The sequence below is a fragment of the Pleurodeles waltl genome, chromosome 12, assembly GCF_031143425.1.
Source record: "Pleurodeles waltl isolate 20211129_DDA chromosome 12, aPleWal1.hap1.20221129, whole genome shotgun sequence".
Taxonomy (NCBI): Eukaryota; Metazoa; Chordata; class Amphibia; order Caudata; family Salamandridae; genus Pleurodeles; species Pleurodeles waltl.
This window is the reverse complement of record NC_090451.1, coordinates 645,366,990-645,393,243: the sequence shown is the minus strand read 5'-3', so window position 1 is coordinate 645,393,243 and position 26,254 is coordinate 645,366,990. Positions and strand designations below refer to the sequence as shown.

General features: G+C 45.0%; 1 protein-coding gene across 1 annotated transcript in view; it reads left to right on the top strand.

Annotated features, from left to right (window-relative positions):
• Positions 1–26,254, top strand: part of APH1A (aph-1 homolog A, gamma-secretase subunit) — a 78,434-nt gene that overhangs the window by 17,822 nt on the left and 34,358 nt on the right. The window contains exons 2-3 of the mRNA XM_069218220.1: positions 6,319–6,489; positions 12,214–12,287. Coding sequence (XP_069074321.1) covers positions 6,319–6,489; positions 12,214–12,287 — 245 coding nt within the window. The remainder of the gene's footprint in view (positions 1–6,318; positions 6,490–12,213; positions 12,288–26,254) is intronic.

Here is a 26,254-nt window from a genome sequence, read left to right as displayed (position 1 = left end):
CGTGCTCCAAGAGATGCACACCATGAGTGAGGAAGCGGATCAGTTGCAGCACTGCTGGCGAGGCCATGTGTACACCACTACATACTTGGCCTTTGCAAGGGGTGCGCTCATTTGGGTTTGACCAGGGGTGTCATTTGAAACCACGGCCGTTAATTAGATAAGGAAGGGCGATACGTGTTAGTAGATGGCAGACTGTGGGCTGTCAGGTGGTGCTCGGTAGCACATATGAGCAACACAATCTTACATTACACTCATCGTCATACCCACTCCCACCCCCAAGACTACACAAAGGATACAAATTCCATTCCTATCTCCACCCCTACCCCCCCCACTCTTCACAAACACCTACCACAAGCACCCCATCCCAGCAACCTTCATTCACTCGCCTCTCCTCCATTGCACAATTTAGAGCCTTACATCATGATCCACATGCTCCTCCACCACCCCTAACCCATACTCCATCCACACTAAACAAACGCAAACAAAATAAAAAACATGCCACTCATAGCAACCTTGCATCCCCTTGTTTGTTACAGAATAAAACTACCCTACAAAAAACACTACACTCCTCATGGCTCTCTCAACCACCAAGTCCACCACCCACACACACAGACCCAACAAAATGCCTCCTTAACCTGCTGGAAGAGGAACACTATGTTGAAAAGCAAGACTATTGTGAGCCTCAAACAGTTAACACAACTAGCAACACTCCTGCTTCAAGCTCACATTATACTACTTACCCTTCTACTAAACAAAACAACACTACCACTAACACACCCTATCTAAACTGCCAGCTCATAAATGCTCGATCACTCTCAAAAAACAAGCACCACATCTACGACCTGCTCACAGACACACAACCTGACTTACTATTCATTACGGAATCCTGGTTGGGAGATGACATGACACCAGTGTTGCACGAAGCCCTTCCTCCGGGCTATCAAACCATCACACAAAACCGTATAGGCAAGAGAGGAGGTGGACTAGCTATTATATTCAAACAAGCAATAAACCTCAGTAAAACAGACAACATCTCCATACAAGGTTGTGAAGCCCTCCTTACCAGATGCCACCCTACTCCAACTTCCACCTGTAACTTTCTCCTCCTTTACAGACCTCCACCTAACAACTCCACTTTCCCAGATGCTTTTCTTGACATAGTCTCAAACCTTATTACACTATACTCCAATCTATGCATTCTTGGAGATCTAAACATTTGGTTTGACAAACCCAATATGCCCCATCCAAAAGCTATCACCACTGGCCTACTCGCATTGAATCTACATCAGATTGTACACAATCCCACACACATCGCTGGTCACATCCTAGATGTCATTTTTGCTAAGCCTGAACTCGTTACTATTCATAGCATCACACCAACCACCTGGTCAGACCACCATCTGATAACTTTCCGACAGACAACTCCACTAATCAACACACCCCACAACCACTTACATACATACACCTATCGACCATGGAGCAAACTCAATTTGGATCACTTAGAAACACAACTAACAGCAAACACAGATCTAGATACAATCAATTCTGTACCAAAACTTTGAGTGGCTACAGGAAGCTTTTGATGTCCTAATACCACTCAGAAAAACTAAACATGACAAAAGAAAATCAACACCTTGGAGAAACACAGAACTTAAAAAGATAAAGCAACAAATCAGAAAGTTGCAGCGGACCTGGCTCAAAACAAACAACAGTCAAGACAAACTGCAGCTACACAAACTTAACAGAATATACAAATCATCAATCAAAAAAGCTAAAAAAAGATACTACTCAGACAGAATTCAAAATGCTCAATCTACAACCAAGTAATTTTACAAAATTCTCAATGAATTTCGAAAACCGACATGCATGGAAGGAAGTCATCCCACCACTCAAGATTTCACAAACAAATTGGCAACTCACTACACAACCAAGGCAGACACATTGGACTCCTATTTAAAACAGAAGAAAACCATCAGCACCAACCCATTTACTAAAATACCCTTTAAGAATAAAACCATCCCAACCTCTACAGTCCTTCAAACAAATATCCCAGGATGAATTTATGGATTTGGTCAAAGCAAGCAGACCTTCTGGTTGTCCTTCTGACCCTTGCCCACCACAAATCTTCAAGAACATCCTGCTATCTACTTCTGCTGCCACACCTGTAAGAAGAATCATCAACAACTCTTTAACTTCAGGAACTTTTCCTACAGACCTGAAAAAGGCATACATACGACCATTATTAAAGAAAACAAATCTAGACCCGCAAGACCCCAACAACTACAGACCTATCACAAATGCACCTTTCCTGGGCAAATTGATAGAAAGAGCAGCATTCGCCCAGATGTCACAATTCATTGAAGACAATTCTATACTTTCAGACTTCCAAACTGGATTCCGCCCAGGAAGAAGCACTGAATCAGCACTCATGGCAATCTGGGACAATCTTAAAAACACAGTTGACCGAAAGGGAGTTGCTGCACTACTTCTCTTGGACCTCTCAGCTGCCTTTGATACAGTTGACCATGACACCCTAACTCAAAGACTCCACGAAGCCGGCATACAAGGGATTGCTCTTGACTGGATTACTTCCTATCTCCAAAAAAGAGCGAATATCATCCACTCACCCCCCTTCTCATCCAAACCCTACCTCACAAAAACAGGGGTCCCCCAAGGGTCAATCATCTCACCTTTGCTTTTTAACATCTACATGATATCTTTACCAGAACTGATCAATGATTTCCATCTCACATGCTACAACTATGCAGATGACACACAAATACTACTTCAATTAGAAGACCCCAAAAACATTGAAAACTCACAAATCTTCAGTTGCCTCAGAGCCGTTGATCAGTGGATGACCTGGAGTCATCTCAAACTAAATACCTCCAAAACTGAAATACTCATATGTGGTGACTGGAAACATTATGACCCTCTGTGCGTCTGGCCTGACGATCTCGGACCACCTCCTCAATTATCCAAGGAAGTGAAAAACCTAGGATTCACCATGGATTCCAAACTAACTATGAATGCCCAAGTAGACAAATTAGCACGCACAAGCTTCATCACCTTAAAGACTTTGCGACACATCTTCCCCCACCTCGGATTTCCACACAAGGTGCAAGCTACCATCTCACTTGTATTATCCAAACTGGATTATGCCAATAGCCTCTACCATGGATCATCTCTATCTGTTATGAAAAAACTACAACGTATCCAGAATTCCGCAGCCAGGCTACTACTACATATAAAGCCGCAAGCCCACATCTCCCCTGCCTTGAGAGCACTACACTGGTTACCCGTTGCCAGAAGATGCACTTTCAAGCTGCTTTGTATCACCCACAAAGCTATACATGGAACAGGACCGCTTTTTATCAGAAATAAAATTACCAAATGCATCCAACAAAGAACCCTCCGCTCAAGACTGGCACCCCGCCTTAGAACACCACCATACAAGAAAAAGACTGTAGGTGGTACATCCTTCTCCGTCCAAGCAGCCAAACTATGGAATTCATTACCCCCAACTATAAGAGCCACAGATAACTTTCTTGTTTTCAGGAAACTACTCAAGAGTTGGCTCTTTCCTTCATAACCACCTTTTTCAAACAACTATGAACTGCATATGCCTATGTGGATAATTATTTTTTTCAGATTATATGTATATTTCTATTTATTTATAGTTTCTTTGGAAAATATGTATTTCTATTTATTTATAGTTTCTTTGGAAAATATGTATTGCTACTGTCATAACAATAAAATACACACACACTCTTTTAAACCTGTCTGACTAAGTATTTTTTACCCATGATTCTAATTATGTATTGTATGTGCATATGTGTGTATTCTTGTGTGTGTGTATAAATATATATATATGTGTATGTATGTGTATATGTTGTTTCTGTGCCTGGCATGTTTGTGGATCATTGCATGGCTCCTGGTTTTTTTGGGTTGTTATACTAGATATCTATGAATTTCTGCTCTCTTTTTATCACACTTATCTACTCATCACTCTTATGTCATGTCTCTATCAAACTATCCTCCATTCTCACTCTGACTCATCCCAAATCCCTTCGACCACTTTCATCTCCTAAATATCTCTGCCTAAGCTCTTCCCTCCACCTCCACATCTAACTCACCAAACCTCACTCTACCTCTGTGACCTCCCACACAACCCTACTAAATTCTCCTGCATTCATCTCACCCTGCTACTATGCTCTCCCTAACCCTTCCACATCCTCTTTCCCCTCCGCCCCCCTTTTATTCATCCCAAGCCTTTGGATTGAGTAAATGAAGGATAAACTCCCAATTAACACTTCTGGATTTCTTTCCTCCTCCACCCCTCCATTACTCCAGTCAATCTAACTAACAAACTCTCATATCCGCAACTCAAATTAACTCATAATAATACTAAAACTGTACTCATTATTAAATTATACTAATCCATCACTAATTCTTGTTGGGTACCGGAGTAGCGTGCTACTCATCGAAAAGCGCTTTGACGCCTCGTCAGGGGTAGTAAGCGCTATATAAATACGATTACAATACAATACAATACATATGCACCAAATCAGGATTATGCATCCTTCTTTGAATCGCTCTTGACCTAATATGTGTGGTTGTCTGGGGATGCCTTTCTTCTTGGGGGAGACTCCGGTAGTGTGCTGGACACCACTGTAGACCACTCTATCCCGCCGATGCCTGGGGAGCTCGCCCATAAATCAGCCGAAGGCTTTAGGGACTGGTTGACACATTGGGACCTGGAGCATGTGTGGCACACACAACACACTGCAGTTAGGGGCTACTACTTCTAGTCGCACATATATAAAGTGCATACAAAGTTAGGCTGTTATGTCTGCTCCAGAGGTTTGTACTGCCACGTCACACATCTGGTGCTTGCATACATCTGCTTTCTCTGCTGTCCCCTTTCTGGAGGCCCTGCGGGAGGCCATAACACAATGTGTTTATGCTGAGGAAACGTCTCCTTCTTTTACAGACCAGCTATCCCAGCATTTTGGCTAGAGCCATGGTCCTAACAAGAGTGGACAACTTCACTATCGTCACTGCAGGCCTACCAAATAACATATCCAACATTTTCAAAGAAAGCAGAACCAGGGAGAGCAAACGTGCTTGAACTTCAAAGTACATCCCCATTTCTCATGCTACCCTACCCCTTAATTTACTTGGATTACAGCAGTGAGTCAAGTTTAAGATACTGTGTGTAGCTCACAAGGCTTCCCCAGAATGGGGCCTTCTGTTTGTAGACTATGTCCAAACACAGTGAGCTGGCTTTTGAGGGTGCCCTGGATAGATTAGGTGCAAAATAAATGTAGGAAGAGCCCCGAAAGGCTTGTCTTCTGTCTCTGGAGCAAACTTGACATTAGACCGGAGACCTTTTGTGGAAAACTCAAATTTCAAATGTACAAAACCATAGAATTTCAGTTGGTATAGTTATTTTTTTAAATAACTATAACGTGTGCCCTCGCCATGCACTGCTATTTATCCCAGATATTACAGCATTCATGACATCTTTTATAACACCATTTATAATGTCATTGTAACATTTGCAGTAAAATTGATAACTGTGCATGGAGTAGTGCAAGTTACAGTTACTTGAAATAAAGCTAACGGCTGAATTTCTATGGTTTTGTACGTTTGAAACGTGAGCCTAACTAAACCATCCATGTAATCTTTGTTTTTTTTAAGTGAATTTCGGTGTTTTTTTATTCTATTTTTTAACTGTAAAATCCCTGCAAGTTTTTTTTTTGTTTGTTTTCCCCCAGAGAAATATATATTGATAGATTGCATAGATGTGTCAAGGTGGAGTAACTTAAAAGCAACATGCCAACGTATCACGACATGCCTGTTCCTGATGACATATGCATGTATACGTCGTCATGATGGGACCACAGAAGAATTATCACACATGTGCCCATAGGTGGTGACATGTATTGTTCATACCGCCTGTTTTAAATTTTTTGTTAATGCTTTTCAGTTTTAGCAAACAAGCATTTTTCTTCTTTTTTCTAATGCAGTACAAAATATATATATGTAACTCAATATTATATCATGTTTGTAAATGTTCTACCAGGAGATGCTTGGCTGTCTTGAAATGCATTGGAATAAAAAAACATATGAATGATCAAACATGCAGCTTGTGAACAAACAATTGTGCGTTTGTTCGGGAGAGGTTAGGTATGTTTGGAGCTGGTTAACTGTGAATAATGGGTAACTGAGAAAGCCTTTTGTCTTTGTAACTAATGAACCGGATTTATCTGAATAGCAAGTATTAATGCAGATTTCTTCTATTCTTTCTGAAAGGTCGTTTTTCTGGCTCGTGTCAGTGCTGCTGTCTTCCCTGATCTGGTTTGTGTGTGTCCAGATCAGCAACCGAGAGGATGCCAACCTCCAGTACGGATTGCTGATCTTCGGGGCAGCCCTGTCAGTTATTCTACAGGAGATATTTCGATACGGTTATTACAGACTGCTGAAGTAAGAAAAACAACTGCTAAGTTCATAGCACCTGTTAAAAGTGGTGGATTCCAAAAACCGAAGTCAGCAGGATGTATATGTAAATATCTAGTTTTCCTATACTGCCTACTTTCAGTTTGTGGCTCTAATCATTCTGAATTTGGGCAAATCGAGGTGAGGCATGTGGAGGTGAAAAATTGTTCATGATCACTCAGTGTAGTCCATTAAAAAGCAGGGATTACAACTTGTGTCCTGGTTGCGTAGCCAACACCATAACCACTATTGGCATGTGATTTTTACTGATCAAGAGCTACTACCAGCATGCGATTTTGGCTGTTCATGCCAAGAGTCTAAATACAAATATACTCCTATTGCAGTCACTATCACCACATCTTTGTTTGACAGTTACCATACAGAAGATTGTAGGAGTTCCACTGCTCAAATTGTTTGATCGCCTATACACTTAAGTAATTTGAAGCATTCTTTAAGATCCACCCTTGTGCCTATTCTGGTATTGGTGGTGGTTTTTCAGAGTAACACGATATTAAATGCATTTTTTGCCTTTTGCATCTGGTGTTTCATATCCGTGTTTTCTAGTGAATGCTCTCTCTGTTCTGGTAGTGATATATAATATTGCTAATATTTTTGCCCTTTAAGATCCTGGATAGACAGACAATGCCTTCATTCAGCTTGCTCCAATAACGGGTTCACTTTATTGTCACGTCATTGTAAAGGTATATTTCAAGAGCCATCGATAATGGGTTCCACGTATAGTGTGTCACAGGTGTCATTTGCGTATCCACTTGAATAGAAACACTAAATGTTACATAAGATTTTGAGTGTGTTAGATTTACCATGTGCAGAACTAGCACTTTGTTCCACATATTTGACCACCAATTATCGAGTTATGAATTTTGACCAAATAACTTATGTTGGATCCATTTCATTCCGATCCCAATTTCCTTCCCTTCAGTAGCGTTTCATCTTGAGCTCAATGTAAGAAAAGTAGAACTATAATGGATGATAATTTAATAAACATATGGTTCCAGATAATATTCATTTTGTCATTAAATCCCTTTCTCTTTCACTTTATCGCACTCTGGGAAACATCTGTTTTCTCAAGCTGGGTAATCCCTACCTTTTGTATTGCAGTGTACCTGTAAGAGCAAGGCCTTGCGTTGCCATTTCCCAAAATGTAGCAGTGGAAGCATTGCGTTAAAACAAGTGATGCCCTGTTGGTTTCCATACACTGTAACACTGACTGACTGATAACAAGGTGTTGTTGCGTTTTATTTTGTTGAGACTGTACCTTGTCTCTTCTAGTGTACACTCATTCTCCCTAAGATCTCCATTCTAATCGAAAAATGCCCGATACTCCAGCTTGCAGTAACCGCAGGCTCGTACACCTTTTGTTTCTAAGCTTATGCCTGCAAAATGTTACTTAATTAAACCAAATCAACCTTAGTGGCTTACTTGTAAAACAGTTTAAGCTGTAATTGCCTGCTCAAAGGTTAAACAACCTTGCAAACGAGGAATCGTCTGCATATTTCAGATGATCGTTCAAGGGTATTTACTGTGTAGGTGCCATGTTATGTAATCTTGGTTCCAGCGTTTGTAGGTGTGTTTTGTATGGGTGCAGCCCCCTTAGCCATTACAGTAGCTGCACATTCATAAGAGCTACGGTGACTTGGAAATAGTTACTGCTTTTGTGTTACGTTTTATGCCTCACTTTTTACTATGTGCGGGCCCTTTAATGAAATGTCAAATTTCTTAGCTTAAATGTTTGAAAGACTTCAGTTCTATTAAGGTCACTTTTGTGCATTATGCTTTAAACTTTCTTTTCTGACAATCTGGAAGCTTAAATTGAACACGAACAAGATGACAACAGTTCAAAAGGTAAGCTACACATCTCCATTATTGCCTAGGCATAAAATCACAGGTCCACCAGGACCAATAGCTGCTCTGCCTACCTCTTTATTTGCACTAAGTAGCCAAAGGAAAAAAACCTGACTTTAAGCTATATTGTTACTTTTGTTAAGCATATAAAAGAAGAAATTCTGAGTGCATCAGGAGTTTACACCTGAAATACAAAACATAGCTTAATTACCATAAACAAGAAAATATTTCCTACCACAAAGGAAAATCCTTATAAATAATAATTGGAAATTTAAAGCACCAATAGTGAATTGGGAGTGTTTGTCCTTGACAATATGCCTTTAATATGATGAACCCTTTCAGATGTGAAGTCTAGAAAATTTTACATTCTATTGAGACTGAAAAGTAAGGGTATTCTCGTGCATAGCTTATCGCCAAGGTGCCATACTAGATATTGGCTTGGAATAAAACCATTTAAAAGTGCATTTAGCTGACCAACCTGTCTACTTCATAATTTATTTGTAATCAGTGTTAAGTATATCCAAATTTGTATATGAATTCCAGAACTCTTCTCCCAGTATTAGAAGAGGCAAAGAGATTAGGCTTACAGATGTTGTTGACTCTGTGGTAGCTCTGGTGCTGGATGGAGCAAAAAGACTCAAAGTGATGCCCATCTGTTATGCTTTCTGCAGTACCGTTTAGAGCATCAGTGAAGAAAAAGGCTAGCATTTCACCATCTTCCGTGGCTGACTCTTGCAAGAGGGGCTTGTCTATCATCTTCACAGGCATGTGCTTTACCCAGGACCATGATAATATTAGCAAACTTTCCAAAGCGTTTTCGTAAATGGGTTTCCAAGCAAAAGGCAATCCACTGCTAGTCCCTCTTCACATGAGACTAGGTTGTCAATATTGGTGGGTGACATCAGGTGTAGCTGTCACTGTTTGTTCACACTATGCAAGATACACATCACCCAGAGGCAGTTCCAGATCTCTTTATCCGTTGATTTGTGTAGCCCTCCAGAATATAGATATACTGCCACTTTAGTGTTGAAGGGTTATCTAGTGTGATATTCTAGGATGGGGAGAATTGAACATGTCCTGCAATACCAGTTTTAGACTTAGACCTGCAGGTTTGCTGGGATCCTCTGGCTGTCAGAATCAAGCTCTCTTTACATCTTAATATTCCCGCTGGCAGCTGTCAATAATGCCAACTCACTGATCAAAAGGATGAGATACAAGTCATTACTTTCAAATTGTTCAGCCTCGGCACTCAGCAGAAGAAACATCATTTTCTTCTGATGAGACTGATTTACATTGTGACCCATTGCTGCATTCTAGTTCTTGCTCATGCTCATCTGAGTGCTTCTAAGTTCTGGCCAGAAAGGCTTCCTTGCGTTTCTTGAACACATCCACATTTGGAGTGCTATCAGATGTGCATCTCTCTTTAGAGAGTAGACTGCCCTATCCTTAAAGTTTTTTTAAACTGCTTCATCTTTTTCAGGCCAGCTTCCTTGCCAGATGACCCAGGTTTCAAGTGGGCAGTGTAATGTCTTCAAACGTTTCCTCGAGCTTCCCTTTGTAGCAGAGATTACCATTACCGACAACCCTGTAACTTTCATCAAGTATGTAGCTGGTTAGCTGCTCCTCATTGGCCTCTTACATAACATTAGTTTTACCTCTGGCTGCCATAACCAGAAATAACGCACAGCAAAGGCACTTGAGGCAGTGGAGCAAATAGTCTCTTGAGGATGGGATGTAGCCTCCACAGTAGAATACACAATTTGGAATTAGTAATAATAAATTGCACTCATGTTGATCTTAGGGTGCTTTTTGCACATAACACAGGCAGGTTCTCGGCTGCAAAGGGGAGGATGAGAAGATGGTGACAGAGGCCACAGATTAAATGGCAACTACTGGAAATGGAAACACTGGGGACAATTGCCATGTGGCGGAAGCTGCTACATTAATTTTACCTCTACTGGTGGGCTGCTGTGCTTTCTGCATCTGCAGGCTGGCCTGTCTTTAGTCTGCCAATGAGAGGAACTTCTCAGAAATGTGATTACTGTGATTTCCCTGTGTAGTTCAACTCGTGGATCGAAAACTGGTGGATTGCACAGTGAGGTACAGAGCTACTGTCACATTTGACCAGAATTTCCCGCACATGAGTTGGGAACTTTTGCAGTGTCCGAGAACAAAACTCCTTTACTCGAAAAGCACTCTAAAGAGCTTTCAGCACACTCAGCCTTTGGCATGAAGACTTTGGACTGAGTAGCCCTGTTTGAAATGCAGTTGTGCAGGCAAGTGCACCAACTGTACCAGGTAAAATAGAAATAAAGCTACTGAAAGGCATTGATGGCACCAGTAAACATTAGCACGTAAACAGAAAATCTTATTTGAAGTGGATTTTAACATACACATACAAAGCTCAAAGAAGAATCAAGGTTGTGAATGGCCTAAAAATAGATGTAGCTGTTTACAAAGTGATGGCTTAAAGCAGTTTTAAGCCACCATTGGTCATTGTGCCCATGTCATTTGTTGTTTTGTGTCTTGGGGAATATGGAGTGTTTTAAATTATTTGGCAATAACCAGTTTAATATCTACAGATCTGAAAACGTGATTACTTTCTCACAAAAGTAAAAAAAAAAAAAAAAAAAAACTACTTTATGAACATGATGCAAAGGAAAAAAGCAAAACCAGGGCACTCCAAAGTCAATAAAATGTCCATAAAAGTCCAGTTGTTGGAGAAAATGTATTATTTCGCAAGCAAGGCCTGATATAATGGTTCAAGAAGTGAATAAGTCCATAAATGAAACAACAGAAAACAGCCAACACGTGTTTCGTCCTATTGGACTTTTTCAAGGCTGAAAACAAAATAAGAAGGGATCTATTTACAAATAATATACAATCACAGACAGTGGGTGCAAAATACATAAAAAAATGTGGATTCAGTTACACAGAGGAAAGAGGAATGCACACCCATAGCGCACATCCTTCAAAAAAGTATACATAAATAATTACTAAGAAATATTCATTAATAAATTATTAGTCAACATACACATTTCACTTAAAGGCTAAAGTGTTAAGGTATATAAAGACGATAGAAAAGAGCAGAGGCTGGTGGGAAGATATGCATAGAGTCACCGGTCATGGGTTTGCCAGATGCGGTGACTCTATGCATATCTTCCCACCAGCCTCTGCTCTTTTCTATCGTCTTTATATACCTTAACACTTTAGCCTTTAAGTGAAATGTGTATGTTGACTAATAATTTATTAATGAATATTTCTTAGTAATTATTTATGTATACTTTTTTGAAGGATGTGCGCTATGGGTGTGCATTCCTCTTTCCTCTGTAACTGAATCCACATTTTTTTATGTATTTTGCACCCACTGTCTGTGATTGTATATTATTTGTAAATAGATCCCTTCTTATTTTGTTTTCAGCCTTGAAAAAGTCCAATAGGACGAAACACGTGTTGGCTGTTTTCTGTTGTTTCATTTATGGACTTATTCACTTCTTGAACCATTATATCAGGCCTTGCTTGCGAAATAATACATTTTCTCCAACAACTGGACTTTTATGGACATTTTATTGACTTTGGAGTGCCCTGGTTGTGCTTTTTTCCTTTGCATCTTGTTTCTACAGCACATGCCATAGATGGTTCCTTGTTTTGGTCCACCTGTGGTCTTGTGTACCTATAAAACCTGTGGTGGTTGGGTTTTTCAACCAGGATTGCACCATTCGCTATTTGCTCTTTGCTACTTTAAGACTGTTAAGTGTGTTGTTTCGGATGTGCAACGCTAGCATCAACCACCTTCTCTTTTTTTAAGTACTTTATGAACATGTTGTTTTTTGTGTATTCACCCACCAGGAAAGCAGATGAAGGTTTGGCAACCATTAGCGAAGATGGAAGATCTCCAATCTCCATCCAGCAGATGGCCTATGGTGAGTGAGTAAACCAACAGCAGTGATCATTGATTGCCTGGGAGGCAAAGGTGTGTTTTAAGGAGTAGATGGATGAACACTCAGGAGTTGGTTAACAAAGCTGTTGCCCTATGCACTAATGGGTACAGAAAATGTTATTATAGTGCTTTAATTGTACTAGCAGTAGTCCAGCAAGAAGCAGAATATTCTCTGGTTCCACTCCAAATCTTGTTAGCCCCCAGTGACATACAGACATTCTGTGACATCACTCGCAACCTAAGCATCGCAGAGGTGTGGATTCCTCACTGCTGTGACATTCTGACTACTATTTTCACACATTTTACAATGTGTTCAAGGTTGCTGTGCCTCAAGCACACGTGTTCATGTATGTAAACTTGTTCATTATCACCACTACCAGTTGCTTTGTATTACGACTATTTTCAGCATTAAGAAACCCACAGGCTGTTTAGCAAAGGAGTGAAACACGTGTTAGCTGTTTTACAAATATGTGAAAGCAGATAAGGAGCCTGACCTGGAACATGGTTACTAGTTACTGATCAGCGGCCGCATCTTGCATACAGCATATTTTGGATTCAAATTGAATACCAAATGAATACCTTCTCTTCATATCACATAAGAAGAGGTTACTTACATTTTGTAGTTCTAGTTCTGTCTCGCAGGAATCTTCATTAGAATCCTAAACGCTTGAATGGCATCGTGCTGTTTGCGTTTACACAGAGCCCTGTACCTTAGGGATCATGTTCATATAGCGCAGGGTATGAAGAATCCACTTCTCCATAAAATGAAGGCAGCGCCTTAAAGATATTAAAAGTGGAGTTTCTTTTCTTTAAAGAGCCAACGGGTTTAAAACTACATTTCAACCTATGAGGTCCAAAGGCAGGGAAAAGAAATCTGGAAAGGTTAAGAAAAATGTAGCTGAGATTAAGGAAAAAATGTAGCTTGAAAGACTTCTAATGCAAAGAGAGTGAAGAGAGTCCTGTCCGTTTAAGAACTGCAGAAGGTCCATCTGCCCAGCCAAAAAAGCACCCCCATTTCCTTCTGCACCTATTTTTAGGTGTGGCGTTTTCCAACGGCTTTTAATTAGACTAACAATAAATGTATAATATAATATAATTGCATAAAGGGACTCTGCGGAATAAATGTATAATATAATTGCATAAAGGGACTCTGCGGTGACCCTCTTCAGCCCTGCCAGGTTTCCCAGGTCCATGTGTGTGTTGTGCAGGTCCATGTGTGTAATGTGCAGCTCCAGTCCATTTTTTTCCTTGAATTCTGGGGCTGGTAGTTTTGTTGAATTCATTAAAAATAAGGCTCCCATTTTTCAATTCTTATTGATTTTTACAGAAAAATATAGACCGTAAACAATGTGTTCCTTGTCTGTATTTATTTTTAACCACTTCGCTGCCAGGCCTTTTCCCCCTCCTGTGCCAGGCCTTTTTTTGCCTATTTGGGGCAGTTCGCGCTTAGGCCCTCATAACTTTTTGTCCACATAAGCTAACCAAGCCAAATTTGCGTCCTTTTTTTCCAACATCCTAGGGATTCTAAAGGTACCCAGACTTTGTGGGTTCCCCTGAAGGAGGCCAAGAAATTGGCCAAAATACAGTGAAAATTTCGGTTTTTTCAAAAAAATTGGAAAAAGGGGCTGCAGAAGAAGGCTTGTGGTTTTTCCCCTGAAAATGGCATCAACAAAGGGTTTGCGGTGCTAAACTCAGCAGCTTCCCAGCTTTCAGGAACAGGCAGACTTGAATCCGAAAACCCAATTTTTCAACACAATTTTGGCATTTTACTGGGGCATACCCCATTTGTGCAATTTTTTGTGCTTTCAGCCTCCTTCCAGTCAGTGACAGGAATGGTCATGAAACCAATGCTGGATCCCAGAAACCTAAACATTTCTGAAAAGTAGACAAAATTCTGAATTCAGCAAGGGGTCATTTGTGTAGATCCTACAAGGGTTTCCTACAGAAAATAACAGCTGAAAAAGAAAAATATTGAAATTGAGGTGAAAAAAACATCAATTTTTCTCTACTTTTTACTCTGTAACTTTTCCCTGCAATGTCAGATTATCGAAAGCAATATACCGTTACGTCTGCTGGACTCCTCTGGTTGCGGGGATATATAGGGTTTGTAGGTTCATCAAGAACCCGAGGAACCCAGAGCCAATAAATGAGCTGCACCCTGCAGTGCGTTTTCATTCTATACCGGGTATACAGTAATTCATTTGCTGAAATATAAGGAGTAAAAAATAGCTATCAAGAAAACCTTTGCATTTCCAAAAAGGGCACAAGATAAGGTGTTGAGGAGCAGTGGTTATTTGCACATCTCTGAATTCCGGGGTGACCATAGTAGCACGTGAATTACATGGAATTTCTCAAATAGATGTCTTTTTTACACACACCCCTATATTTGGAAGGAATAAATGTAGAGAAAGACAAGGGGCAATAACACTTGTTTTGCTATTCTATGTTCCCCCAAGTCTCCCGATAAAAATGATACCTCACTTATTTGGGTAGGCCTAGCGCCCGCGACAGGATATGCCCCAAAACACAACGTGGACACATCACAGAAAACAGAGCTTTCTGATGGATACAACTACCTGTGGATTCCTCACCTGATGAATACTCCCATGGCGCCAGCATTTGACGGAAATCTTCTTACTAGTCTCTGCACGTCGACGAGGACGTCACTCTAGCCCACGCGACGCCGTCTGACGTCATACAGGCAATAAGAAGTCCTCGCCGACGTGCCGATGACAGTTCCCTTTTTTCCGTGCATTCGAAACGGTTATCTTCGAGGGAGTTACTGTTACCTTCGTGGTTACAGTGTATTGTCTGCTGCGTAGTCTTCTCTGCGGTAACAATGTCTCGGAGGAAGTCGGGTTTCAAGCCCTGTCGAGAGTGTGGGGGCAAGATGTCAGTTACAGATCCTCACTCCGACTGTCTATGGTGTTTGAGCTCCGACCACGACGTCTCGACTTGCGATTCATGTCAACACATGAATCCGAAGGCCCTCAAAGAGCGCGAGGCCAAGTTATTCATGGCAAAGTCAAAGAAGAAGGAGAAACATCATAAGAAGTCTTCTTCGCCAAGGTCTCACCGGCGTCATCGAGACTCCCGGCGCCGTAGAGACTCACGACGTCACTCCAGCAAGGAGTCTCGTTCGAGGTCACCTTCGGCTCGGCGTCGGAGGACTTGGGAGGTCAGCCCCACGGTCACGCCGCATCCATCAACGCCGTTGCCCTCTCCGGCGTCACCGACTTCACCTGGTCAGGCGTCAGTGATTGAGGTGGTGCAGCCTCTTGTGTTTTCTCCGGCGTCGCAGACGTCGAGGCCGGCGTCGGGGTCGCCCTCGATCCAGGCACCCCAGTATCCGGCTTTTCCCACTCCTGGAGCCGATAGTACCGCGTTTCTTAATGCGATGTATACCATCTTTCAGCAGATGGCTCCAGGAGCTGCTCCGGCTGGTCCTTCGGGGCCCTTGGCCTTTTCGTTGGGTGATCCTGCGCCTCTTCGGCCGGCACCCTTTATGCCCTTTCTCCCTTTTGGGAATGTGGGCTCGGCGCCGGTGCCGGCGTCGGTGGCCGCTCCGGTGGCTTCGGATGTTTCGGCCCCGGAGGTTGCCCCTCCGTCGAAGTCAGGATTTTGCCCTGTGACTCCGGTTGGTCCATCGGCTCCAAGACCTCGTCCTCCGGCTCCTGCCTCGGCGCCGAAGCTGCCTGTGGCGCCGGACGCGGCGTCAGATGCTTCTGGAGATCGGCGCCGTTCTTCGACGTCGGCGGAGGCCATGTCGACTCCGCGTATCGAGGAGAGACTTCATTCGAGGAGGCGTGCTCTCCGTCTTTTAGAAGAGCAAGAGTACCAGCGAGTCCTAGAGGAGGGAGAGATTGAGGACTCTGGAGACGGACTGCATGGTCTGGATACAGCCAGTGGGCTGGACACTTCCCCTGAGTGGGACCTTTCATCTCCAGGGGAATATACGGAGGAGGCTGCTTCCTTTCATGCTGTGGTGAGGAAGGCAGCGAGCTTTTTGGACCTGCCTTTGCCGGTGGCAGAGGCAAAGTAGAATTTGCTGACAGAGGTATTGCATCCGGCCTCTGCTGCAGCTGAGCCTCTCTTGCCATTTAATGAGGCTTTGCTGGATCCGGTGTTGGAGGTGTGGAAGAAGCCGGTGTCTTCCTCGGCCGTTCATAGGGCTGTGGCCAGGAGGTATCGAGCTGCACCATCTGACCCTGGCTTTCTCTCTAGACACCCTACGCCGGAGAGCTTGGTGGTGCAAGCCTCCTGTTCCTCAAAGTCAGCGCCTGGTTCCTTCCCGACGGTGCCTGGAGACAGAGACTCCAAGAAACTGGATGCGCAGTCCAAGAAAATATTTTCGTCATGCAGTTTGGCGTTGAAGGCCACCAACGCCACGTGCATTCTGGGGAGGTACATCCATGCGCTGATGGATGATATTTCGTCTTCATTCACGGAGCTTCCCCAGGGTCTTTTGGATGTGGTCTCGGACGCCCAGGCTGCCGCGACCCAGATTATCCAGTCTGGGCTGGACACGACCGACTCGGTGGCCAGGGCGATGGGCACGGCTGTGGTGGCAAGAAGACAGGCCTGGCTCCGAAACTCAGGGTTCTCTGCGGATGTGCAGTCGACCCTGCTGGACCTCCCGTTTGATGGGGACAGACTGTTTGGAGCCAAGGCAGATTCAGCCTTGGAACGATTTAAGGAGAGCAGAGCCACAGCCAAATCGTTAGGACTGCAAGCTCCTTCTTCCTCTGCCTCTTCTAGAATTTTCAGGAGGTTTCGGGGATTTGGGCGTGGCTCTTATTCCTCTTCCTTTCGGGGGAGGTTCCAGCAACCCGCCTCTTCCCTCCCCTATAGGTCATTTAGAGGGAGGGGGAGGGGTGGGGTCCGTACCAGAGGAGCCTCTCAACAGCACTCTGCCTCTTCCTCGTCCTCTGGAGGGGTGCAGCAGGGGAAGCAGCCTTAGGCTTCCACCGTTTCCCACTCACTCCTCTCCTGTAGGGGGAAGATTACAGCGTTTTCTCCACAAGTGGAAGTCTATCACAACGGACACTTGGGTTCTCGGCATTGTGGGAAAAGGCTACGCCCTTCCCTTTCGGGAGTTCCCGCCCCTCATCCCGCCCCGCCCATCTTATTGTTCAGAAGAACACCTCCTGTTGCTAGAACAGGAGGTTCAAGTCCTCCTTTCAAAGGGCGCGGTAGAGTTGGTCCCAGAGCAGGAAAAGGGTCGAGGTTGTTACTCAAGATACTTCCTGATTCCCAAAAAGGATGGTCAGTTGAGACCAATCCTGGATCTGAGGATCTTGAATTGGTTCCTCAAACAGGAAAAGTTCAAGATGCTGACCCTAGCACAGGTGCTTTTGGCGTTGAACAAGGAAGATTGGATGGTGTCTGTCGACTTGCAGGATGCTTACTTTCATATCCCGATACTCAAGTCGCACAGGAAGTATCTCCGGTTTGTGGTAGGGTCGCAGCACTATCAGTTTGCGGTCCTCCCGTTTGGTCTTACTTCAGCACCTCGAGTCTTCACAAAGGTGATGTCAGTGGTTGCGGCGGAGCTCAGAAGGAGGGGGATAGCAGTATTCCCTTACTTGGACGACTGGTTGATCAAAGCCAAGTCCCCGGAGCTTGTGTCGCATCATCTGCAGTCAACAACCCAGTTGTTGTTCGACCTGGGCTTTTCGGTGAACGTGCCCAAATCTCACCTGGAGCCCTCTCAGCGCCTCCTGTTCATAGGGGCAGTACTGGATACAACATTGAGTCGAGCCTTTCCTCCGCCTCAGCGGATTCAAGATATTTAGGAATTGGTTCCAATGTTTCGAAATGGAGCGGTAGTTCCAGTCCTCAAGGTCCTTCGTCTGCTCGGTCTGTTCGCCTCCTGCATTCTGTTGGTCACGCATGCTCGCTGGCACATGAGGGCTCTTCAGTGGTGCCTCCGAAGGCAGTGGTCTCAACACAAGGGAGATTTAGAAGGTACTGTCAAGATCTCCAGAGATGCTGCTGTGGAATTGAAGTGGTGGATTGCGGGCAACAATCTTTCACAGGGGAAGCCGTTCGCGCAGTCGCCACCAGTGGCCACGGTAATAACGGATGCCTCCACCCTAGGATGGGGAGCTCATCTGGGGGATCTGGAGATCAAAGGGCTTTGGTCTCCAGAGGAACAGGTGTTTCATATCAATCTGTTGGAGTTACGGGCTGTACGTTTGGCTCTCAAGGCCTTCCTCCCATCCCTTCGTGGTCAGTCGGTACAGGTCCTGACGGACAATACTACCACGATGTGGTACATAAACAAACAGGGAGGAGTAGGGTCGTACCTTCTCTGCAGAGAAGCTCTTCGGCTATGGTCCTGGGCAAAGGACCATCAGATTTGCTTGGTGGCAAATCATCTGGCCGGGGTCTTGAATGTACGTGCGGACAGTCTCAGTCGCCAATTCTCGGCAGACCACGAGTGGCGTCTCCATCCAGATCAAGTCTGTTTAATCTTCCAGATGTGGGGGTTTCCTCGGATAGATCTGTTTGCCACTCGGGAGAACGCGCATTGCCCGTTATTCTGCAGCCTCCAGTATCCGATGCAGGGAGCGTTGGGGGACGCGTTTCAGATAACCTGGTGCGACCAGTTGCTTTACGCGTTTCCCCCCATACCCTTGATTCCTCGAGTGTTGAGGAAAATTCGCCAAGACCGGGCCCAAGTCATCTTAATAGCTCCGGATTGGCCAAGGAGGGTATGGTACTCCGACCTTCTCCAACTCTCACTGTGCCCTCCGCTCCGTCTCCCTCTCAGGGCAGACCTCCTCTCGCAGTCGCAGGGGCAGGTTTTACACCCCAACCTCCAGAGTCTGCACCTACATGCTTGGAGATTGAACGGGGCAACCTGAGTTCCTTCTCTCTCCCGCCTGATGTAGTGGATGTTATCTTAGCGGCCAGGCGACACTCCACTAAATCTATCTACGCTAATAGGTGGTCTAAATTTGTTATGTGGTGTGGAGAGAGACAGATTGATCCCTTACATGCTCATCTGTCACATGTTTTGTCTTTTGCACTGTCTCTAGCGCAGAAAGGTTGTGCAGTAGCTACCATTAAGGGTTATTTGTCGGCCTTGTCAGCCTTCATTTGTCTTCCAGACCAACCATCGTTATTTAAATCCCCTATTGTTCTCAGATTCTTGAAAGGTCTTCTGAATCAATATCCTCCAAAACCATTCGTTATGCCTCAATGGGATTTGTCCTTGGTCCTGACTTTCCTTATGGGGTCCCCTTTTGAGCCTATGCATTCTTGCCCCTTAAGGTATTTGGTTATTAAAACAGTATTCCTGGTAGCTATAACATCTGCAAGGAGAGTGAGTGAGTTGCAGGCCTTATCGGTTAAACCCCCTTATATAACGTTTTATGGGGATAAGGTGGTGTTGAGGACCAAGGCTGCTTTCCTTCCGAAGGTTGTTTCACCCTTCCATTTGGCTCAGACAATCACTTTGTCCACGTTTTATCCTCCGCCTCATCCTTCAAAGGAGGAAGAAAGACTACATCGCCTGGACCCAAAAAGGGCGTTGAGCTTCTATATCGACAGAATGAAGGATATCAGGCTGGAGGATCAGCTGTTTGTCGGATACGTGGGCAAGAGGAGAGGAAAGGCAGTCCACAAGAGAACACTCTCCAGGTGGGTTGTTCTTTGCATTAAAATCTGTTACTCTTTGGCAAAGAAGGATCCGCCTGAGGGCATTAGAGCTCACTCCACCAGAGCTAAGTCGGCCTCTTCGGCCTTGGCCAGGGGTGTTCCTGTGGTTGACATCTGCAAGGCCGCAACTTGGTCGTCCCTTCACACTTTTGTGAAACATTACTGTTTGGACTCTGAGGTCAGAAGGGACGGTCATTTTGCACGGTCAGTGCTGCAGGATTTCTTGGTTTGACCATTTAGGCACCCACCGCCGGGCGTGGTACTGCTTTGGGACTCTATTCATCAGGTGAGGAATCCACAGGTAGTTGTATCCATCAGAAGAACGAGTTACTTACCTTCGGTAACGACTTTTCTGGTGGATACATTAGCTACCTGTGGATTCCTCACGGTCCCACCCGCCTCCCCGTTGCCTTTTTGGTCTCTCCAAGCAATCCTTGAGTGTGCTCCTTTTGGTCTTCAAAGTTGCAATACATTTTGCATGTATGATATTTGTATATATGTGTATATTTATATATAAATCTATATATATATTGGGTATATACATGATTCGTATGTATAAATATATTTATTTGTTTAAAAAAAAAAAAAAAAAAAAAGGTTATATTAAATCTACAGCTATTTTATTGCAATGTTGTGTGATTTACAATATTAAGAGATGTTGCTTTGCTCTTTCATTGCATTGGGTTATTATTATTATTCTCATGCACGTAAAAAATGTTGGTACTGTCATCGGCACGTCGGCGAGGACTTCTTATTGCCTGTATGACGTCAGACGGCGTCGCGTGGGCTAGAGTGACGTCCTCGTCGACGTGCAGAGACTAGTAAGAAGATTTCCGTCAAATGCTGGCGCCATGGGAGTATTCATCAGGTGAGGAATCCACAGGTAGCTAATGTATCCACCAGAAAAGTCGTTACCGAAGGTAAGTAACTCGTTCGTTTTTAGCAAAGTGACTACCTGTAGATTTTGGCCTCTAGCTCAGCCGCCACCAGGGAAACCTACCAAACCTGTGCATTTCTGAAAACTAGAGACCTAGGGGAATCCAAGGAGGGGTGACTTGTGTGGCTCGGACCAGGTTCTGTTACCCAGAATCCTTTGCAAACCTCAAAATTTGGCTAAAAAAACACATGTTCCTCACATTTCTGTGGCAGAAAGTTCTGGAATCTGAGAGGAGCGACAAATTTCCTTCCACCCAGCATTCCCCCACGTCTCCCGATAAAAATGATACCTCACTTGTGTGGGTAGGCCTAGCGCCCGCGACAGGATATGCCCCAAAACACAACCTGGACACATCACAGAAAACAGAGCTGTTTTTAGCAAAGTGACTACCTGTAGATTTTGGCCTCTAGCTCAGCCGCCACCTAGGGAAACCTACCAAACCTGTGCATTTCTGAAAACTAGAGACCTAGGGGAATCCAAGGAGGGGTGACTTGTGTGGCTCGGACCAGGTTCGGTTACCCAGAATCCTTTGCAAACCTCAAAATTTGGCTAAAAAAACACATGTTCCTCACATTTCTGTGGCAGAAAGTTCTGGAATCTGAGAGGAGCCACAAATTTCCTTCCACCTAGCGTTCCCCCACGTCTCCCGATAAAAATGATACCTCACTTGTGTGGGTAGGCCTAGCGCCCGCGACAGGATATGCCCCAAAACACAACGTGGACATATCACAGAAAACAGAGCTGTTTTTAGCAAAGTGACTACCTGTAGATTTTGGCCTCTAGCTCAGCCGCCACCTAGGGAAACCTACCAAACCTATGCATTTCTGAAAACTAGAGACCTAGGGGAATCCAAGGAGGGGTGACTTGTGTGGCTCGGACCAGGTTCTGTTACCCAGAATCCTTTGCAAACCTCAAAATTTGGCTAAAAAAACACATGTTCCTCACATTTCTGTGGCAGAAAGTTCTGGAATCTGAGAGGAGCCACAAATGTCCTTCCACCCAGCGTTCCCCCACGTCTCCCGATAAAAATGATACCTCACTTGCGTGGGTAGGCCTAGCGCCGGCGACAGGAAACACCCCAAAGCGCAACGTGGACACATCCTAAATTTTGGAAAAAAACAGAGGTGTTTTTTGCGAAGTGCCTACCTATAGATTTTGGCCTCTAGCTCAGCCGGCACCTAGGGAAACCTACCAAACCTGTGCATTTCTGAAAACTAGAGACCTAGGGGAATCCAAGGAGGGGTGACTTGCGGGGCTCGGACCAGGTTCTGTTACCCAGAATCCTTTGCAAACCTCAAAATTTGGCTAAAAATACACATGTTACTCACATTTCTGTGGCAGAAAGTTCTGGAATCTGAGAGGAGCCACAAATGTCCTTCTACCCAGCGTTCCCCCAAGTCTCCCGATAAAAATGATACATCACTTGTGTGGGTAGGACTAGCGCCCACGAAAGGAAAGGGCCCAAAACACAACGTGGACACATCACATTTTTTTATAAAAAGCAGTGCCTACCTGTGGATTTTGGCCTGTAGCTCAGCCGACACCTGAGGAAACCTAGCAAACCAGTGCATTTTTGAAAACTAGAAACCCAGGGGAATCCAAGATGGGGTGACTTGCGGGGCTCTGACCAGGTTATGTTACCCAGAATCCTTTGCAAACATCAAAATTTGGCCCAAAAAACACTTTTTCCTCTCATTTCGGTGACAGAAAGTTCTGGAATCTGAGAGGAGCCACAAATTTCCTTCCACCCAGCGTTCCCCTAAGTCTCTCGATAAAAATGGTACATCACTTCTGTGGGTAGGCCTAGCGCCCACAAAAGGAAATGGCCCAAAACACAACGTGGACACAACATATTTTTTCACAGAAAACAGAGGTGTTTTTTGCAAGGTGCCTACCTGTGGTGTTTGGCCTGTAGCTCAGCCGGCCCCAGGGGGGGGGGGGGGGGGGGGGGGGCAGAAATGCCCTAAAATAAATTTGCCCCCCCAACCCCCACCCTCCCCCGCCGGGAGCGACCCTTGCCTACGGGGTCGCTCCCCCTGCGTGACATTGGCACCAAAAAACAAATCCCCGGTGCCTAGTGGTTTCTGCCCCCTTGGGGGCAGGTTGACCTAAACTCAGCCAATCTGCCCCCAAGGGGGGCAGAAATGGCCTAAATACAATTTGTCCCCCAGGGGAGCGACTTTTGCCTGATGGGTCGCTCCCCATCTCTAAAAAAAAAAAAAAAAAAAAAAAAGAACAAAAAAAAGAAAAAAAAGAACAATTCCCCTGGCGCCTAGAGGTTTCTGCCCCCCGGGGCCAGATCGGCCTAATAATAGGCCGATCTGCCCCCCGGGGGGGCAGAAATGGCCTAAAGTAAATTTGCCCCCCCAACACCCACCCCCCCCCCCCCCCCCGGGAGCGACCCTTGCCTATGGGGTCGTTCCCCCTGCGTGACATTGGCGCCAAAAAACAAATCCCCGGTGCCTAGTGGTTTCTGCCCCCTTGGGGGCAGATTGACCTAAAATTGGCCAATCTGCCCCCAGGGGGGCAGAAATGGTCTAAATACAATTTGCCCCCCCAGGGGAGCGACCCTTGCCTGATGGGTCGCTCCCCATCTCTAAAAAAAGAAACAAAAAAAAAAACACAAAAAAAAAATTGCCCTGGCGCCTAGAGTGTTCTGCCCCCCCCGGGGGCAGTTCGGCCTAATAGGCCGATCTGTCCCCCGGGGGGGGCAGAAATGGCCTAAAATAAATTTGCCCCCCCACCCCCCGCCCCCCGGGAGCGACCCTTGACTACGGGGTCGCTCCCCCTGCGTGACATTGGCGCCAAAAAACAAATCTCCGGTGCCTAGTGGTTTCTGCCCCCTTGGGGGCAGATTGACCTAAAATCGGCCAATCTGCCCCCAGGGGGGCAGAAATGGTCTAAATACAATTTGCCCCCCAGGGGAGCGACCCTTGCCTGATGGGTCGCTCCCCATCTCTTAAAAAAAAGAAAGAACAAAAAAAAAAATTTGCCCTGGCGCCTAGAGGTTTCTTCCCCCCCTGGGGGCAGATCGGCCTAATAATAGGCCGATCTGCCCCCAGGGGGGGGCAGAAATGGCCTAAAATAAATTGCCCTCCCCCCAGGGAGCGACCCTTGCCTAAGGGGTCGCTCCCTTTGCGTGAAATTCACGCAAAGAAAAAACTCCCTGGTGTCTAGTGGTTTCTACCCCCCTTGGGGGCAGATTGGCCTCATCAAAATAGGCCAATCTGCCCCCAAGGGAGGCAGAAATGGCCAAAATATAATTTTCCCCCAAGGGGAGCGACCCTTGCCTAAGGGGTCGCTCCCCAACAAAAAAAAAAAAAAAGGAAACAAAAAAAAAAAAAAAATGGTCCCTGGTGCCTAGAGGTTTCTGCCCCCCCTGGGGGCAGATCGGCCTAATAGTAGGCCGATCTGCCCCCAGGGGGGGGCAGAAAAGGCCTTCCCAAAAATATGCCCCCCCTGGGAGCGACCCTTGCCCAAGGGGTCGCTCCCTTTTGTCAATAACAATAAAAAAAATTTAAAAAAATCCCTGGTGTCTAGTGGTTTCTACCCCCCTTGGGGGCAGATTGGCCTCATCAAAATAGGCCAATCTGCCCCCAAGGGGGGCAGAAATGGCCAAAATATAATTTTCCCCCAAGGGGAGCGACCCTTGCCTAAGGGGTCGCTCCCCACCTCAATAAAAAAAAATGAAAAAAAAAAAAAAAAAAAATGGTCCCTGTTGCCTAGAGGGGGGGCAGAAAAGGCCTTTTCAAAAAAATGCCCCCCCTGGGAGCGACCCTTGCCCAAGGGGTCGCTCCCTTTTGTCAATTTCAAAAAAAAAAAAAAAATCCCTGGTGTCTAGTGGGGTTTCAAAAGCCGGATTGCAAGCAATCCGGCTTTTGAAACCCTCGGAGGGACTTCAAAGGGAAGGAAATACTTTTCCTTCCCTTTGAAGCCCCTCCGGGCCTCCCAAGTGATTGAAAAAGAAATGCTTTTGCATTTCTTTTTCAATCGCGCTGGAAGCAGAGCTTCCACCGCGACGAGGGAGGCCCCTGTGACACACCAGCGCGCGCGCGCTGACGTCACAGGGGGGGGTGGGGGGGGTCGGGGGTGGAAGGGGAAGGGATTCCCCGGTCAGCCCTGACCTAGGGGGGTGGGGGGGCGGCCCTCGGGAGGAGCGCTAGCGCTTCTCCCGAGGGAAGCATTCAGGACGTAATGGTTACGTCCATGGCGCCACACGGGCGCTGCCATGGACGTAACCATTACGTCCGTGGCGGGGAAGGGGTTAAAAGCTGAAAAGTACAGACAGTTGTGCTTCTTGTTCGAGACTCTCCATTCTGTCCTTGATGAATTCCAGGCCAACGGCTGAGCACATAGCATGAGGAGATTAAAAAAATGAGATTTCTTTAAATGTAGGTATGTTAACATATATTTGTATATTATGCTCTTATTTACATGTGAGTGCCATGTTGACACGACAGGCATCAAAGTATAAGTGCATGTTTATCAGTTAAATGTGGAAAGATACCATTTTACGCCTCCATTTATTCTCAACGCAAACAAATATGGATGAATACCAATAAAAAGGCCACAAAAATAATTATGGATAAATACAGACAGAAATCGTATATATATATTTTTTTTAAACATAAAAAAAAAACATAAAACTGGGAGCCCCGAGTATAAAACAGGACTACAAATTCCAGAATTCGTAGGTGGGGGGGGGGGGGGAACCTGGACCGGAGCAGCACATCCGACATGGAACTGGGTAACGTGGCAGCTATCCCCCTTCTTCCATTAGTTTGTTCTCATTCACATTTTTCTCTGCTGACTACAATACAAAGCATGGGGCATTGCCTCAGCCCACTTCAGCCATTGGCTAACTTCACTGTGAGCGACAGTATTCTGTGCTTTCACAAGAAGCACATGTGCACAAGTAGTTCATTTAAGTGCCAGGGGCTGCTATGGCAATGTGTGCTTTTTGAAACAAAATATATTTTTGCCCATGTCTTTGCCAATGCATGTTTGTTTATTCTCATATATGCTTGCCTATTAACTCTTGGTTTACTGTGTGTAGTGTGACAAAGTAAACATAGCAGAAAGTCGGAGAGTGTCGCTGTTCTGGGTCTACTGTACTGGCATGTGGTAAAGGTAGTTTTCACCCACCTGCATACATATATACCCACAGACAGACAGAAATTTGCAGCAAGAACATTTTGTCTATACCTCGCTGCCTAGGACTGCTCTAATCCAAAATCAGCAGGGATGTAAAAATAAAGTAATTCTGCTCCAGAAGGCTAACAAAATATAATTCTGCTGCTGCATTACAAGAGTGCAACTGCTAAGGACACTCCTACAGTGGCCAGGTT